The 17,854-nt window shown below is 42.6% G+C and overlaps 1 protein-coding gene across 3 annotated transcripts in view; it reads left to right on the top strand.

Annotated features, from left to right (window-relative positions):
* The window catches only part of LOC120518916 (protein kinase C gamma type-like), a 102,619-nt gene extending 100,827 nt beyond the window's left edge, over window positions 1-1,792 (top strand). For all 3 annotated transcript variants that reach the window (XM_039741937.1, XM_039741935.1, XM_039741936.1), the window contains 3 exons: window positions 104-211; window positions 303-443; window positions 984-1,792. In XM_039741937.1, coding sequence (XP_039597871.1) covers window positions 104-211; window positions 303-443; window positions 984-1,172 — 438 coding nt within the window. In that variant the 3' untranslated portion in view covers window positions 1,173-1,792. The remainder of the gene's footprint in view (window positions 1-103; window positions 212-302; window positions 444-983) is intronic.
* Window positions 1,793-17,854: the final 16,062 nt, after the last annotated feature.

Genomic DNA, 17,854 nt, shown 5'->3' with positions numbered 1-17,854 from the left:
ACTCTTCCAATGACAGTTATCTTATCCATAGCATTTCATCCCTGTCTTCTTTCACTCTGCTGTTTATTCTTGGACGTTTACTTGCTTTTCTTTTCTCATGCAGCCCCCATTTGATGGTGAGGATGAGGATGAACTATTCCAGTCAATCATGGAACACAACGTCTCATACCCCAAGTCTTTGTCAAAGGAAGCAGTTGCAATCTGCAAGGGGGTGTGTACGCTAGGCCTCCATGGGGTTAGGGCTAGCAGCCCCTGTGCTCCTTATAGGCACACTAATAGACCTGCCATATTCTCTTCTGCAGTTCCTGACCAAACATCCTGCAAAGCGGCTTGGCTCCGGCTTTGACGGTGAGAGGGATATCCGAGATCATGCCTTCTTCCGAAGGATTGATTGGGAAAGACTGGAAAAACTAGAAATTCAACCTCCATTCAGGCCCCGACCTGTAAGCACATTCTTTATATGGGTATATAATATTCCTGCTATAAAGCCATAAAGGAATGCATGGAATTTGCAATGTGATTCAAATTTTTTAGGGGCAGGAAAACTTTCTGTTTCTGAATCAAACAATAATTGGCATTTTGGTGATTTCCATTAAACCTACAACTCAGCATTTCTTGGGTTCTTCTCAAATTCTCAGCAGTGAAGTATTCAATATTGAGATATGCTGGTGGCCCTTCTCAGCAGCACCCAGGTAGTACAGACCTAGGAAAGCACCATGTTACTCCTACTTATTGTGCCCATTTTTTGGAGCAGGCCAGCTGCTACTAATCTGATAGTCTAGATGAATAACTTTATAAAATACAATAAATGCTCCTACTCATGGCCCTAGCTTTGTCTAAGTACCCATGGTAAGTTCCAGGTCTCTGTGTTTCCTGTACATAGCGTGCTATAGCTGTGCCCCTTTGCATTAGAATTTACAGTACCAGCCTGCTAACAAATGACCATAACTCACTTACTTTCTTTCTCACATCTGCGCCTCCAGGGAGGACGTAATGGAGAGAACTTTGACAAATTCTTCACACGTGCTGCTCCTGTGCTGACTCCACCTGACCGCCTGGTCCTGGCCTCCCTTGACCAAGATGACTTCCGAGGCTTCAGCTTTGTTAATCCTGAATTCCTTCATCCCAGTGAGCGTGTTAGCCTGGCATCAGCCCCCATGTCAGCAGTCTGATGTCAGATTAATTTGGCTTCTGACAAAATTGATGGTCCACGAGAAACACCATCTGATGTTCTGCTGCTGGTACTGTGTTTGACTCCAACTGCATATGGAGAAGGCTTTACACTGTTCACAATTTTCCACATACAAGTCTTCTTTGTCAGGTCTTCCAGGATTCGATCTTTGCTATGCTCACCTCAAACCACTAAACAATCTAAAAATGACATTTTCTTTACACCTTTGTAGAGACTTTTTGTAGTAGGCCCACCTGCTCTTTTTCTTGCCCATTATGTGTGCTGACAATTGAAAGTGAGACCCAGGGAACGCTTAGAGACTGCAGTGATGGTAGAAAACTATTTTTTGATCCAGGTTTGTTTTATTACTGGTCACACTGTAGGGTCAGTTCTCCTCACCATCCACTCCCCAGTCAGACAAAATACTCACCCAGCCTTGGCCCACACTTCTTTTTCCTGAGCCCATTTATTGCATTTTAGGATTGTGAAGCGCTGGAGGTTAAAGTCAATGCTGTAACCACAAGCCGGAATCCATCTCTAGGTGGAATGTCAGTATACACCAGCGGTTCTCAAACTGTGGGGCGCGCCCCCCTCTATAAGGGGGAGCGTCGAATAAATGAACAAGACATCAAAATTAATTTTTTGCATTTTTATTTCAAATTTAAATTTGCAAGCATATAGTATTTTCAATCTGGAAAGTTCGAGACGTATCAGTATCTGTCGTGAACATTCGGGTAACAGTAGATCAGGTGATAATGCGGCGTGACTGCACCACATTGGCAGCGTAGCCAATATTGCTGAATTGAGTTAAATAATTTACTGCGTATTGGGTTATTTTCATGATACAACTAACAGCGGTATAATATTTGTCGGACGAAAATACGTTCGTCTCATGCAGATTGACTTCATCAGTGTCCTTGTTTACGAGATTTTTAACAATTTAAACTTATTTCATTTTTTCTTTACATAACAAAATAATTAAATAAGAATAAATCATTTTTTCTTTGTTTTTGGGATTAGAATTACTACCAAAAACCACACAAGGCATTGTAACAGTTATTAAAGCACTTTAAAAAAAAAATAAATTGGGTTAGGGTTAGGGTTAGGGTTAACCCTAATATTTCATCGAAGTTAGCCAAACACGTGCAAATCTCATGGAAGTAAAAATGATGGATACCGCGACACCACACGAGTATCATACCTTTGTTAGTTGTATCAGGGGCTATTCTCATCTATCTTATATTATGCAGGGGGCACAGAATTATTCCAGGTAGAAAAGGGGGGGCGCGAAATATGAAAGTTTGAGAACCGCTGGTATACTCGACACTCACATGAGGTTTTGTACTAATCGAACAGGCCTAACTTTGACATGGAGGCAGAAACCATAATCAGACAAGGAGAATATGAAATATGAATACAGACTAGTCTAGCCTGATAACAAACCCTGTTTTCTGGAGCTGTGGTTCAGAAACCTTAACCACTGCAACGCCATTTTGCTTCTTAAACAATAATGCAACCATCTGTCATTTGATAATCCTGCATATTCTATCTGAGAGATGATATCAGCATCATAAGACACAGTCCTGGATGGGAAGCCAATCTATCACAGAACACATACAGTATCAACAGGGCGGTCCAGATCTAATTATGCAATTATGAAAAGATGAACACATCGCACCCGCTGTTCAACTGACAACCATCTCCCCGCCATTTTGGAATTCAGGGCAGGTGCTGCCATCTATCGGCAGCAAAAAGAATTTTTTGTGAATTCCCTGTGTAATAAACTTGTTATAGCGTAATGAAAATTGCATAATTAGATCTGAACCACCCTATACATTCACTAATGCTGTCCATTTTTAAATGTATGGTTTACATGAACATATTTGGGATGTGGGAGATAGTAAGCTCTAGTCCCAGGAACTATGAGGCAAGCATTGTGCCACCATTTACCTGCATTTAAATGTGAACGGATGCGTGAGCTCACCCATCTGTAATGAATTAAGAAAGCTAGATGAACGGTGTCAACAAAAATGGTAGAGGAAAACCCCAGCGTATCTCTACATTTTATTTTTTTCAAATTTCACCCTTATCACACAATCGATAGGCTGAGAAGAGAACCGTGAGTAAAAGTAAAGGAAGGAGCCCTTTTATTAGCACTGAGGAAATGCTTCTCATTCCTGACTGCAGAGAGAACTGATGGGAGAGGCTGGTGAGACACCTACACTGAAAGAAGTATAACCTCCATTCAACGTCAAATAGTGAAGGTAATAATTCACACTTAATATTTTCAATCTGAACCAATAGAATTCTTTTTATCTTCTTGAACCCGCAATTTTTAAATTGAGGCAAATAATTTAGAGTGATTGGGCGTAATTCACTTGTTTTATACTGACGTAAATCTATGTTTTAAGTTGTTACAATTTAAAATGGTTTATTGGTCGTAACCTGTTTTTATGCTATTAGAAATATTATGAACATAACACATTCCAATGCTGTACTTTTAACATTTATTTAAAAATCTAGTGCAAATACACAAGCATTTTGCACTGTAAATCTTAAATATACAACAAAAAAATTATTAAACGTTTCTACAGCTCTCTTGAAAGTATGTTTTATGACGAGTTCTTATACTTAAAATTCACAGTTGAGAAACAGGGTTACTTACCAGAAATCCTCTGTACAGCCATGTCCACTCCACTCGGGAAAGTGTTCACGCTGAAAGCCGGCACGCTGAAAAGTTCGACCGGAAGAAAATCTAAACGGCCCCTCAAACACAGCACACGAACAACCTAAAATATTAGGTTAACTGAAATAGGATTTTTACGTTTATTCTGTCCACCATAACTGACTTTGGTACAACATTTTTTTTTACTTTGATTGAGATCGGAAACCAAATATTTCAAGCTACAACACTAAATGACTAACCTAAAGTTGTTTGAAAGAGAAAATTTACGTTGAATGAACAACATCAATGTTATACTTTTTTTCAGTGTATACACCGTGAGAAGGCGGCTTACATTTAAGAACTCTTTCAGGGCTGATGTCAACTTTTGTCAAAAGGAGGAGCTGACGATGGTAATCGACTGTAAACTGTGACAGAACCAACTGTTATGTTTTAGTTGGACTCTCGTTGCTAGAAGGAAAGTTGGCTTTCTTTGCTTTTGACCGAGATTTTCTGCTCGCCCGTGAGTAGCAAGGCGCAAACAACGGCAAAAATGGCACTGACATCTGGTGAGAGAGAAGTGGATGCGTAAAGCGACATACTTCGTCGACAACGTTTTGCCTATTCTCTCCGAATTGGACTGTGTTGAATTGGATTGGATGTGAGGTTCCAGCTTCAGCTGACTAGTCCCCAGCCAATCGTGGTGCTGAACAGGTTCATGTAGCTGTCATGCCTGTGGCAATGTTTGCTTGGGAGGACTGCCACTTAAGAGGTAGAAATCAGATTGCAATGCACTGTGACGGTGACCGCTGCTGTCCCAGCCAAGCGAAGACAGCCTGGCAACATGCCTGCCGCACGTTCTTGGCAAACTGGCAGCCACAGCATGCAGCAACAGACGTTTTATGTGTATTTCTGCGTGAAGCCGCTGCTTTTCAGAAAGCTATGTTTTTTGGAAAAAATATTCAGTCCTCAAAGAGTTAATGTGTACTCATCTTGAAAAGTGCAACTTCTGCACATATATATGATTAAAACTGCAGCTTTTTTAATTATACGGTACAAATGTATTTCAAGTTCAAACCAAATATTGTTGTACTTATCATGTACATTTTGAGCTTGGAGGATTTTTTTTTTCTTCACTGTGCCATAGACATGAATAGCTGCCAGAGCTAACAGCTTATTTCCTCCTCTTCAACAAGAAATTTAGCAAAAACGAGTGTGGTGACATATGCCACGTGCCAGATCTGTCCATATCGCGTGTTCATTTCGGCATGCTGTGGTCTTTCTTCATAGCTCATGCCCTTCAGTTCCGCTGTGGAGAAATGCTGCCTGCCATATTCCTTCGGTGCGTCGCACCAACTCTTGACCTCGTGATGCTGTCTTGACCATTTTTAGTTCTTAAGTCCAAACCCCTTTTCTTACTCTTTGGCACTGGGGTTTTAACCCTAGTTATGCAGGGGTGTTAAATGAGCAATGATTGACCCGTGTCAGAATTCATCTTTCTTTCTTTCAGTGTGTTCTTATGCTTTCCCACCTTTTTAATTTTTTTTTACTTTGTACTCTCTTTAAACTCTGACATTTCTTTTGTTTGCTCTTGAGATGATGGCTTTCTGAACCTCAATCCACCTTCACCTCATCTTTACGTTCACCTCCTATGAAAGCATTTCTGCGGCCATGTAAACGGTGGGATTAGGTGTGACTGGGGTGTGGATGTTGAGGGAAAAGGGGAGAACTGGCGCCAGCTTGTTTCATTAGGTTGTAGGGTCTGCTCAGATGCATGGGGCCACTTGAACAGCCTTTTGTCTTTCCTCTAGATGTGCAATGATAGAAAGTATATCAAGGCTCACAAAACTTTTGTCACAATAGCACACTTTTTACTTTCTCGTATACAAGAATCCGGCACAAATTCCATTTCGAGATTTTGATGAATCTCGAAGTTTTAGACCTCCCTGAGTCCATAAATACCATTTTGGAATTGTGTCTGTCTGTGTGTATAAACATAACTTGAGTTCGCTTTCACTTAGCTCAACCAAATTTTGCTTACAAGTATGAGGTACAAAACGTAGATTTCTATCAACTTTTGGCAATTTCCGCTAACCAGAACGGGTACTTTACCTTTTATTCATGCAGCTGGAGAGTCCGATTTATTCAACTTTACTTTTATAATAATTATTCAATATATCATTAATTTGATTTGTTGTGGCGGCACGGTGGCACAGTGGGTAGCGCTGCTGCCTCGCTTCCCGGGTCCTCCCTGCGTGGAGTTTGCATGTTCTCCCCGTGTCTGCGTGGGTTTCCTCCCACAGTCCAAAGACATGCAGGTTAGGTGCATTGGCAATTCTAAATTGTCCCTAGTGTGTGTGCCCTGTGGTGGGCTGGTGCCCTACCCGGGGGTTTGTTTCCTGCCTTGCACCCTGTGTTGGTTGGGATTGGATCCAGCAGACCCCCATGACCCTGTAGTTAGGATATAGTGGGTTGGATAATGGATGGATGATTTGTTGTTGATGGTTCTTTAATGTACTTAATATAAATATGTAATCATTGTCTTGCGGTTTACTCCTCAAATATCCATCCCAAGAAAGTCTAGGGGAGACTACTCCCAATTTTTTAGCTTATTATTGGGTTTTAACTTATTATTGCTGCGGTGGGCTGGCGCCCTGCCCCTGGTTTGTTTCCTGCCTTGTGCCCTGTGTTGGCTGGGATTGGCTCCTGCAAACCCCCGTGACCCTGTAGTTAGAATATAATGGGTTGGATAATGACAGACAGACAGACTGACCATTTAACAATCCTTAGTCCAAACCACCATTCTCTTCCTAACACTTTTATTGTTACTCGAGATTGTTATCTTGTATGAGATACTGATAATAGAGAGCAACATTTCCGTTACTGGGACAGAATAAAAATTGTAAGAATGCTAGGGGTTGTCGTCGCCCCATTAAACCCAACAGACAGACACGCAGACACAGGGTAAACACACTAAGAAGATATTTCATATTTTTCTTCTTTCAATAGTGCTCCTTCCGCACCACAGCCACCAGTAAACACAAGTAAATCAACAATAAATCACCACAATTCTCTTTTCTCTCTTTCTCCTCCACACCTCCCAGTGGGCATTGTCCACCTCCTCCCGACTCTGGCTCTTGTTTCTTAGTTAGCCCAGATTTGAACAATAGGAGCGGAGCCTGAACCGGGTCTGTCCAGACCATGGGATGAACCCCCCACCCGGAAACTCTGCCCTGGTACTCTCCCACCTGGTCGGAATTCAGGTCCTGTCCCTGTTTCTTCTGGGCTTCCATCCTGCCGACTACGCCACTGTCACAAAAGCAGACCACAGACATAAAAAGGTTTGGGGCAGCCACCCGTGTATTGTACCATGGCTGGAAATGGGTATAAATGGATTGAGATGATCACAGGCTTGAGTCCAAAACAGAACTGAAGGTAATGCTTTAAAGCCTGGGACCGGAAGTGACGTCATTGGGACCGGAAGTTGCGTCAGTTTTTTTCAAGAAGTGACATCATTACTAGCACTGTGACCTGGCGAGATTTCCCATGGGTGGTCTGCAGAAGATTGAGAAAGAGAGTTAGTGCAGCTCGCCACCCCCTGGTCTGGCTTGGTAGTACTTACTATTCTTAAGGCCTTTCAGATGTCACCCAATCGCACGCGTGACAAGATGAAGATTGCTTGATTGGTGCTGACAGCTGAATATGAAAAATGTGCCAACACACTTAAATGCCTGCTGTCTAAAACAGAAGCTAAGTGCAAAGCTAAGTCCTAATTTATTTCAAGTAGAAATTTAAAAAATCCTTCCATTAGTAAGATACTAACCTGCTTACCCATTTCAGCATCAAAGGTAGCTAGTGCAAGGCAAGAACCAGTCTTTGAAGGGGCACGGTGACACGTACACCCCCACACTGTTTTACGATGTGCCAGTTACACTCACCAATAAATGTATTTTATACTAGGGGGCTTCGCCCCCTGCTCGCTTTGCTCGCCAACCCCCTGGCCTGCGCTGTGTGCCAGCCACTTTGCGTCTCTGCCACTCGCGTATGCGGGTTTCACTTTCACCAAACAACCAATCATTTAACTCTCACGCATCTTCATTGGGAAGAAACGCTACTTTTCCCTAATGGCAACACAAATTAGACAATCTACAAGTCTCCGACTTAAGCTTTAAAGCCAAACAATATATCCGATTTCTTTTCACTGTTCCGTTACTTTGCAGAGTAATAATTTCCATTTGTTTGCACTTATGTGATCTTTACTATCATTTTTTTTGAGACTTTCGAATTTTTGTACTTCCATTATCTCTAACCTGCTCTGCATGTGTACTGTGCCAATGTTTTTGAATTCTTTATGACGTTCTACTTTGTCATCTACTCTTTGACTTTTATTTCCGTCGCCGGGAATGGCACAAAGTCTCATCTCACGGGACTTGAAAGTATCTCTCTAAAAAAGTCTCGTCTCGTCCCAGGATTTTTTTTTTATATAATAGAGAGCTATCTTTCTGAAGTGGAGGGAAATGAATAGGAAAACCAATGAAGACACAGAGAACATGCAAATTCCTCAAAGTGACTGGGCTACAATTTGAACCTGATACTCTGAAGTCGAGAAGTGACAGTGCCAGTCACCGTGCCAACATACCACCCACTTTGTTTTTAAATGACAAATAGAAAAACAAGTGGAATAACACAGGACAAAATGAAGGAACGTCTGCAGTTGATTTTATATTTGTGCATTTTATTGTGCACCAACAAGATGAGTACAAACTCGCTATTAATATTTAACTAACGCTTTTTAACTTGGTGGTGATATGCCAAGATGGCAGTCTTCTTAAGCCCTTTAATCAATGTAGGGGGCAAATGGCGTTCGACAATGCTATTTACACTGCTCACTGTTACTAGATGACTCCTTAGGCGGGCATGTTTAAAACTGACCACAAATCATACAGTATGTTTAAGGTTTAATTTAGGAACAGGCTGAAAATACTTTTACATTCAGTTCCCCTGCTGGTAAAAGTCTCTTGGCGTATTGAAGCAAATAACTCCATTTTAATTTGAATGCTGTCCCACATTTTAAAAATGTACAAATACAGCTAAACAAATGTGTACCTCATTGAGTCTGGTAGTTTTTGAAAGCTTATCAGACCTACAGAGCAGCAAATGATAACTTCTGCTATCCTGAAATTCAACACTAGTGAGTCTCTAACTTCACTTGGTGCCCTCTACAGGTCAAACGATCAAACAACATTTAGAATCACCATTTTAGACCACACACTCAACCACAGGGAAAGGAAACACCGCTGATTTCTTTCCCATTTTAGGCTAACATTATTGTGAGCAGACCTGACATATACAGTATGTGGTTTTCCTTTTCACTGCAACAGATTCAGATGTTTTTCTTTGCTTTATTTACTTGATAGATATTTAAAGTGCAAATTGAAATTCTCAACTAATTGCATTTTGTACATTTTGTTTTGTTAGATTTTTTTTTTTTTTTTATAACAGTGTCCTACTACAGCTCATTCATTATGAAGTTTAATTCAGTCTGTTGACTGCATGCCATTCACTAAATTTGATTGTATGCTTTTTATTTTTTGCCAGTTCACACTGCCAAAAGACCAGAAAATCATTTGAAGGGCTCAGTTGCAAAACCAATGAAGTGCGAATATTTGGAGAAAATTATATTTTTGAGGTGCGTGCAATATTCTTAAATCTGAATTATAGAAAGCTTCTTTTGCCGCAGAGTAAAACAATATATTGTGTATGGTAAGGATATCTAACCGGATGACACCGGATTCTCATGTTTGCTGAAAGAAATCGGAATCAGTAAACTTTATTAATCCCGAAGGAAATTACTTATGTTACAACTTAACAACAGACAAGGGACATGTTACACTAAGAGCAAGTATAAAGTAATCATATAAATATAAATACAGTGGTACGTCGGTATACATCCTGAATCCGCTCCAGATCATTTGACTTATACCGAACAGGACGTATACCAAACAAATTTTTCCCATAAGAAATAAAGGGAAAATGATTAATCCGCTCCCATGAAAAAAAAAATCCTATTGTTATTGGCATATTATACATTGATGGGGTTGTATAAAATAATTTAAACACTGCTTAATACTAAAATCCATAAATACAATATCAATTAGATGAAATAAATGAAAATTTAACCTCACTTAACTTTTTAATAATGTCTTTGTTTTTCACAATCGTAGATACCGTCATTCTCGGTATACGGTATGCAGCAGCCATGTCCCGGATACGCGTGCCACCTTCATACTTTTCAACAATCAAAAAAACACAAAATCACGTGAAAATTCACGCGGGTTGTTCACTGAATGCTAGCAACTGGCGTACTGACGCTCGTGGGCAGTCGTGGCTTTGTCTGGAGAGGGATAAACAAGGGTAGCGCGTGGTGTTCAGGCACGCCAGTCATATACCAAACAAAGGTTGTATACCAAGGTACCACTGTAAATAAAGTATAATAAATGTACGTATCAAACTAGAGCGCAGAGTGTTGCACCTTAAGTTAATATTGCGCATTTTGACAACACACGAGGTTATTCTCATGTGAAGAGAAGACAATTTATTGCACAAGAGCAGATAGTATGTGACGTTAGCTGGTTTCAGAATCGAGCCCTGTCATATTCTGGTCACTAGTAGCCAGTGGTTCAGCCTACTGCAGCATATTCACAGCATTGCCTTCTCTTTCTTTCTTTCTTTTCTTTCCTTTCTTTCTTTCTTTCTAATTCTGAAACAATATCCTGTATTTTAGGAACAGGATATACATAAATATCTGCTTAAAATGTAGTTATCCTTAATATGAAGTAGTTTCTGTGCTTTTGCATATTTCTGCTTTAACAAATAAACTCTCTCTCGATGCCTGAGTCTGTTTATTTAGTGATGTGTACTCTTTACTGACTTTGTGCGTTGTTTTCAACTGACTGATAATGAATTGTGCACAAGGAAATCGGGGAATGTTAGCCACTCAATTTAGTTGATTTTCACATTTTGATCTGCCTGCCTGGTGTCAGCGTCACGTGTCTCATGTCAGCCTGGGGTGTTCATATATGTTGCCGTTAATCCCTACCTGTCTGTCAGTCTCTCGGAGTCTGCCTTTTTCTATTATTGATTTGCGCTCCTGCTCGCTCTCACCCCCTTGCGCTCTCTCCCTCCCTTTCTCCCTCTCTTTCTTTCTCTCTCTCTCTTTTTCATCAGTATTGCTGATCTTCAGGTTCACAGCTGTCGAGCCAGCGAATCAAATTTTAGCAAAGTCAGCTTCCAAAATTTCTGTCGAGGGTTGCATTTGCAAATTAAGGCAGAGCCGGAGAAACACGGGGAGTGTGAAAGGCAGTAGAGCCCAGGGGTCCACTATGCACCATCGCCTGACTTCACATCATCCTCTCTACTTGTTATATATACTTAATACATTTTTAATGTTCATGATCTCCTACTTGTATTTTTACACTTGTTTTAAATAATGAATGGGACTTCCTCCTGACCTTTAATTAATAATAACATTACCGGCGTGTTAAAAGAGAGTTTTGAGGGATTGAGCAGTTTGTTGCATACAAATGGGAAAAGGTCATTGGTTCAGTTTAGCTGAAAACTTCTGAGGGAGAAATACAAATGAAACCCTTGGTGTTGCATTTTATTTGTTTTTTTCTACCTATATTTTTGTATCTTTTGAGAAACTCAGGAAGGTCATTTAAGTAAAGACGAAGCTGAAGGGAGCAGGCAAAAAAATAAAAGCTCAAAAATCAGCCAATAAAAAAATTTTTTTGGGGACATCTTGTACAGAAGGAGACTCGCATAAACAGAGGTATAGGATGAATAATACAGAGAAACATCTGTCTGACTGTCCACAGCTCCTTCTGACCTTGAATTCAAATATGCAAAAAGTGTAATATTTAAAACTGCAGTATGGGTTCAGAACCCCTAAAACAAAGTGATTGGTGATGAAACTGATATTGCAATCAGGGAGGCACGGTGGCGCAGTGGGTAGCGCTGCTGCCTCGCAGGAAGGAAACCCGGATTGGCTTCCCAGGCCCTCCCTGCGTGGAGTTTGCATGTTCTCCCCGTGTCTGCGTGGGTTTCCTCCCACAGTCCAAAGACATGCAGGTTAGGTGGATTGCGATCCTGAAATTGTCCCTAGTGTGTGCTTGGTTTGTGTGTGTGTGTCCTGCAGTGGGCTGGCACCCTGCCCGGGGTTTGTTTCCTGCCTTGCGCCCTGTGTTGGTTGGGATTGGCTCTAGCAGACCCCCGTGACCCTGTTGTTAGGATATAGCAGGTTGGACAATGACAGACTGACTGATATTGTACATTCTACGGTTTTAGTGCATACTCTGCTCTTTTCAAGGTGGCTCACCAAGTCACCAGGACACCCAATTGCACAATAGAATAGAATGCCTTTATTGTCACTATACACATGTACAATGAGATTAAAAAGCAGCTCCTCCAGTGAAGACATATATATAGAACACAACAAACAAATAGTGCAAAAAGTTATAAAGAAAGTTCTGCGATGCTAAATACATAAGGAAAATATAAAGAACTATTGCACTGTTGGGTTATTGCACATAATTTAAATATTGCACAATAATGATGATCCTGTGCAGTGAGTAGTGCATGTTGGACCCTGAGAGTAATGATATTGGACAGTATACAGTGTGGCATGCGGCTGGGGGTGGAGCCCAGCCGGGATGCCCAGGAGGACCAGAGGAGGGCTTGTGCCTCCTCCAGACCACGAGGGGGCGACCACCCTGGTTGTGCTGGGGGCCATGGGTAGAGGGCTTGGAAGCCCAACCCTGTAGGGGCCCTTGGCCACCGACAGGCAGCTCCCCGGTGCCTGAAGAACCCTGGAGCTCAGCACTTCCGCCACACCTGGAAGTGCTGGGGGGGAAGAGGATTGGGGACACCCGGAGGGCTTCTGGGTGCGCAGCCGACACTTCCGCCACACGGGGATGTGTCCACGGGGGATTGCCGGGAAAGCAGCTGGAGCCCATCCGGGCTGGTATTTAAGGGGCCGCCTCCCTTCCGTCATCAGCAGGAGTCGGGTGGAAGTGGACGGAGCTCGGAGGAGAGGAGGGGAGGCGGCCAGGAAAGGCATTTAGTGACTGTGAGACCTGGACTTTGGGGGATCGGTGCTGGAGGCACTGGGTAGTGCACTGAACTGTTTGTAAATATTTTCCCTGTAAATAAACATGTGTTGGGTGAACAACGATGTCCTTCTGTCTGTGTCCGGGGCCAGTTCCACAACTGACATTGCACAGTTATTATCAATACCCTTTAGATATTGGATATTGCACAGTTGATGGATAGAAGGAAGTCCAGGGGTTGGGGGGTTAGACTGTGTAGTCAGTGCATGTGTGAGTTTAGAATTGTTATGGCTTTTGGGGGAAAAAACTGTTCTTGAGTCTGTTTGTCCTTGTTGTGATGCACCTGTAGCGCCTCCCCGAGGTCAAACAGATCAGAGCCAGGGTGGGAGCCGTCCTTGATGATGTTTTTTGCTCTGCTGAGGCAGCGGGAGGTGTAAATGTCCATCAGGGAGGGGAGAGGGCAGCCGATGATCTTCTGTGCTGCCTTTTCTACTCTCTGAAGCCTCTCCCCGTCTGCCGTGGTGCAGAAATTATGGAACGCCAAAATGTTTGGAGACATCCTGTTGGGCGTTTTTGTTAAAGCGAGAAAACAAACCTTTAACACAAAGAGCACCGCAATCTGTTCTTCTCCTCCCGCATAAGTCGAGGTGAGAAGCAAGTGTTTCTTGTGATGAAATTTGAAATGTAACCGCCAGGCTGCTGTTCCTTGTCAGATTTGTGGTTATTATGCTCGCCCTTCATTTAAACCCCTCAGGCAGCCCGGCTTATAAAATACGGTTCGTCCCAATACAATGAAGGCTTTCTGTCTCTCTATAGCTAGGCGAATGGCTGAGGACAGTGTCTCCCAGACCCTGCTGACAAGACTGCTGTGATCCCACCAAGGACTCCGCAGTGAAGCCTCTGTTACTAATCTGTCTATAAATAGTAACTCTGGCTGTGGCATCTGAACCACAGCTAAAAATAGAACTGCTGTTCGTACTAGCGAAGGAGGGGGTGGGGATGTGTGTGTGGGGGCTCTGCATTAATAAAAACTGAACCACTCCTCCTTTATAAATATATAACCAATTTGCATATCGCTGTAATGTCGATCTCGTCATCTACCCGTCTTCACCCTTCTGCATACCTCAGCGAAAAGAGAAAATAAATAGCAAACGTCAACAGAGAAAACTGAATAGAGGGGCTTCTGTCTGGTTACTCTCCGTGTGTATCTTGTCGTGTGTGTGTGTGTGTGTGTCCTTGTGTGTCTTCTTCTTTGTCACGTGCTGTGAGTATTCCCGTGTAGAGATGAGAAATTCGTCTTGTTGTTTGTTTTACTACAAACCCTAAACTTAAGGTTCTGGGGGGTATAAGGCCAAGTACACCAGGGTCCCTAATCTTAAAAATTCAGAGTAAGTGTGTAATCTTAAAATAGAGTATGGGTGCCTAAACTCTGTGGTGGGCTGGCGCCCTGCCCGGGGTTTGTTTCCTGTCTTGCGCCCTGTGTTGGCTGTGATTGGCTCCAGCTGACCCCCGTGACCCTGCAAATTGGCATATAGCGAGTAAGATGATGGATGCATGGATGGGTGTCAAATCTTAAAAACAAGTGGCGTCCGCTTTCTTAATAAGAGCCTGAAATTGTTCAGAAACGAAAACTGATGCGTTCACAGGCGTGTGTATAGTTAGAAATTAAGAAGCTACAAAATTGAATCTGTCGTTTAATTACTGCTACTGTAATATAGCAAGACCTCAAAAACGCAATGTTGGCCTTAATAAGACGCAGAAGGCTCAATGACACTATAGTTATGTTGTATTAGTGGCCAACTGCTACCTGCATGACAAGACTTTAACCAAAACTTTGTTAGCTACCTATCAATTAGCAACTTACTACAGCATAACAAGAGCTTGTGTGTGTGTTATACAGCAGAATGCGAGCAGCAGATGCACGCCATCAAGTCTTCAATTCCCCTAAAGTGTTATCCGCTCTTGTTTATTTACTAGACAGGGTGACAAAGTGACATCCATGTACGTGCATCACTTTCTGTTTTCCATGGCGCGTTTATTTTTAGTATTTATTCTTGTTAAGCATTCGGCCTCTGTGAAGCAAAAAAAAAGTCTCCATTTAAACACTAATTCGTCGTTCTGTATATAAAGACGAACTCTTTCTGTCCAATTTAGTGACATTAATAAAGTGACCACGGAATGTCACGCATGCAGAAGCTCGCGACTCTCAGAACGGCGTGGAGAAAAATCTGTAAGGTGGTCCGTTGATGTAACGGCATTTTGACAGGTACGTATTCTGTGACCCACCCTCGTAAACTAAATTATGCAGTAATACACCTTCCCAATGTCGGCTGCAGTTCTATGTCAAACATGTTTACCTCCATTCCTGCGGTTGGAGGGATTCGGTAGAGCAGTGGCTTTTAAACTGTGGGGCGGGCCCCCTAGGGTGGCGCGCAGATGTGAAAATAATAAAATAAGTATCAAAAATATGAAAAATACATCTATTGAAACCAAAACAAATTAACTTAAACTACATTCTGATACTAGAAAAATAAATATAGAGTTAGATAAATGTCGATAAAAGTTAAGTAGGTATAATAAAATATGCATCTATGATAGATCATTAATTAAAAAAGAACAAGTTGGTATTAATGGGCTCCTTTCAAAAAAACGTGAGGGGGGCGCGATTAAAACTGTCATGAAAACTCGAGTCGCAAATACTTAAAGGTTGAGAAACACTGCGGTATAGAGAAACTATAGGCTCTGGTGCAGAAGACCCAGAAACTATTCATCAAGGAGCTCGTCCACCCCGTTTCGTAATCCTACTTAACTGATCGTCTCCTTTCAGAGTTCCGAAGACTTTGGTTCAAATATTCTACCTGTCACTGTCCCAGCGGTTTCATGTTTTGCACAGTTTAGGTTGATTGGCAACGTAAAAGGTGGTCGTAAGTGTGAATTGACTCTTTATTAAGGGCTGCTTCATTGAACTTGTATCTCTCAGCCCTATACAGAAAAAGTTTATATTTTATAATTATGCTTATTTATATGATAAGGCTTTGCGTTTAGAGTCAGTCATTGTCCAACCCGCTGGGTCACGGGGGTCCGCTGCAGCCAATCCCAGCCAGGACAGGAACAAATCCCGGGCAGGGCGCCATCCCACCGCAGGACACACCCTGCACACACACTAGGGACAATTTAGGGTCGCCAACCTGCATGTCTTTGGACTGTGGGAGGAAACCCACGCAGACACGGGAAGCGAACCCAGGTCTCCTTACTGCGAGGCAGCAGCGCCACCGTGCCGCCCCTTGTCTGTACATAGCTAAGTTAATTAGCTCCTAAAATCAGTGTTCTGTGATACAGATGGATCGAAAGGTACTCATAGTAAGCCTTATAACATTGTTGGAAAGTGGAACTATTTATTTTTATAATATATTTTTAAAAGTATCTGCTTTTTGATGTAGCCAATGGACAACTTTTTTTTTTTTTTTTTTTTTTGCTGCTGCGGTTTTATTTTACGCTCTTCAGATAAGATCAGGCATTATATAATTAAAAATGATCTCGGTATCGCAGTGTTGCTGTATGGGTAAAATACAATACTTCTGAATGAACGCACAGAAATGTGAGAAGGCCTGTTTGCTGCCAGCAAAACCAAAGTAAATCCAGGAACAAACGGACACGCTGCTAGTTTCCAGAAACAAGGTCGGGAGGCAGTGTGATGAGAGAACGGAAGGACAGACGGATCGCCCTGCAGGAACAATCAATTCTTAATTATTGCACACTGTTAATTAATTTCGACGAATAGAAAGCGAGCAGAACAGAGCGGTCGGTCAATTTCTTTAACCAGCTGGGACGGAGGGATACCTTCTGAAGAGCCCATTTAAGCGGTGCGCAGGTTAAGAAGATGCCAAGTGAAGTCGTTGCTTGGGTTTCTCTGCTGTACCCAAATGAGGAAACGTAACATTAAGTTTGATCTGTCAGTTCGATGCTGACGACGCACGGGGACTTGGGTCCAGTGGTACTGCCTGTGCGTCTTTCCCCATTGTGTCCAGGAGTTTTGATTGCCTCTCACACTTAAATGTCGTGCGCCTTCCTTGGATTTGATACAATAATTGGTAGCAAGTGCGTGTGCCCTGTGGGCTTGAGTTTCGGCCATTGTTTTCGGCTTCGCTCGTAGTGCGCTTTGGGCTCAAGCTGTTCTGATTCTGCGATGAGAGCAGTGACTTCAGGAAATGGGCAAAGAGACATTTGGCCTAGAATTGACAGTTGTAGTTCATTTATTCTCTAGCCCATTATCCGGGTCAGTGGCTGCGAGTATCATTTGCCCGTTCGGCAGGTCATTGGGATACTTTTAATGGGTAAGCAGAGCATCAAGAAGAAACCCCACGGACACACGGGAGGAAAGTGTAAACTCCAACCCGGTTTGAACGTGGGGCGAGACTGCAAACTCTGCACCGTCATGTGTTCATTTAGACTACTGAAGAAGAAGAAGATGAAGATGAACCTGTCGATTTATGCTTCAGGTCCAGACCAGAGGAAGTCTTATCTGTTGGTCATTAACTTCCTGAATGTTTATCTTATGTCCATGCGATCCTATTGGTGTAAGGGGGTTATGCTGCCACTTTGGAAAGACCTGCCTAATCATCTATCAATCCATTATCTAACCCGCTAGGGTCACGGGGGTCTCCTGAAGCCAATCTCAGCCAACACAGGGCACAAGGCAGGAAACAAACCCCGGGTGGGGCGCCAGCCCACCGCAGGACACACACACACATCAAGCACACACACGGGACAATTTAGAATCGCCAATGCAACTAACCTGCATGTCTTTGGAGTTTGGGAGGAAACCCACGCAGACATGAGGAGAACATGCAAACTCCACCTACCCGGGTCTCCTAACTGCGAGGCAGCAGTGCTACCCACTGCACCACCGTGCCG

Source organism: Polypterus senegalus, chromosome 18 (assembly GCF_016835505.1).
Source record: "Polypterus senegalus isolate Bchr_013 chromosome 18, ASM1683550v1, whole genome shotgun sequence".
Lineage (NCBI taxonomy): Eukaryota > Metazoa > Chordata > Cladistia > Polypteriformes > Polypteridae > Polypterus > Polypterus senegalus.
Note: the sequence above shows the minus strand (reverse complement) of the source record. Positions and strands in the feature narration are given on the sequence as shown.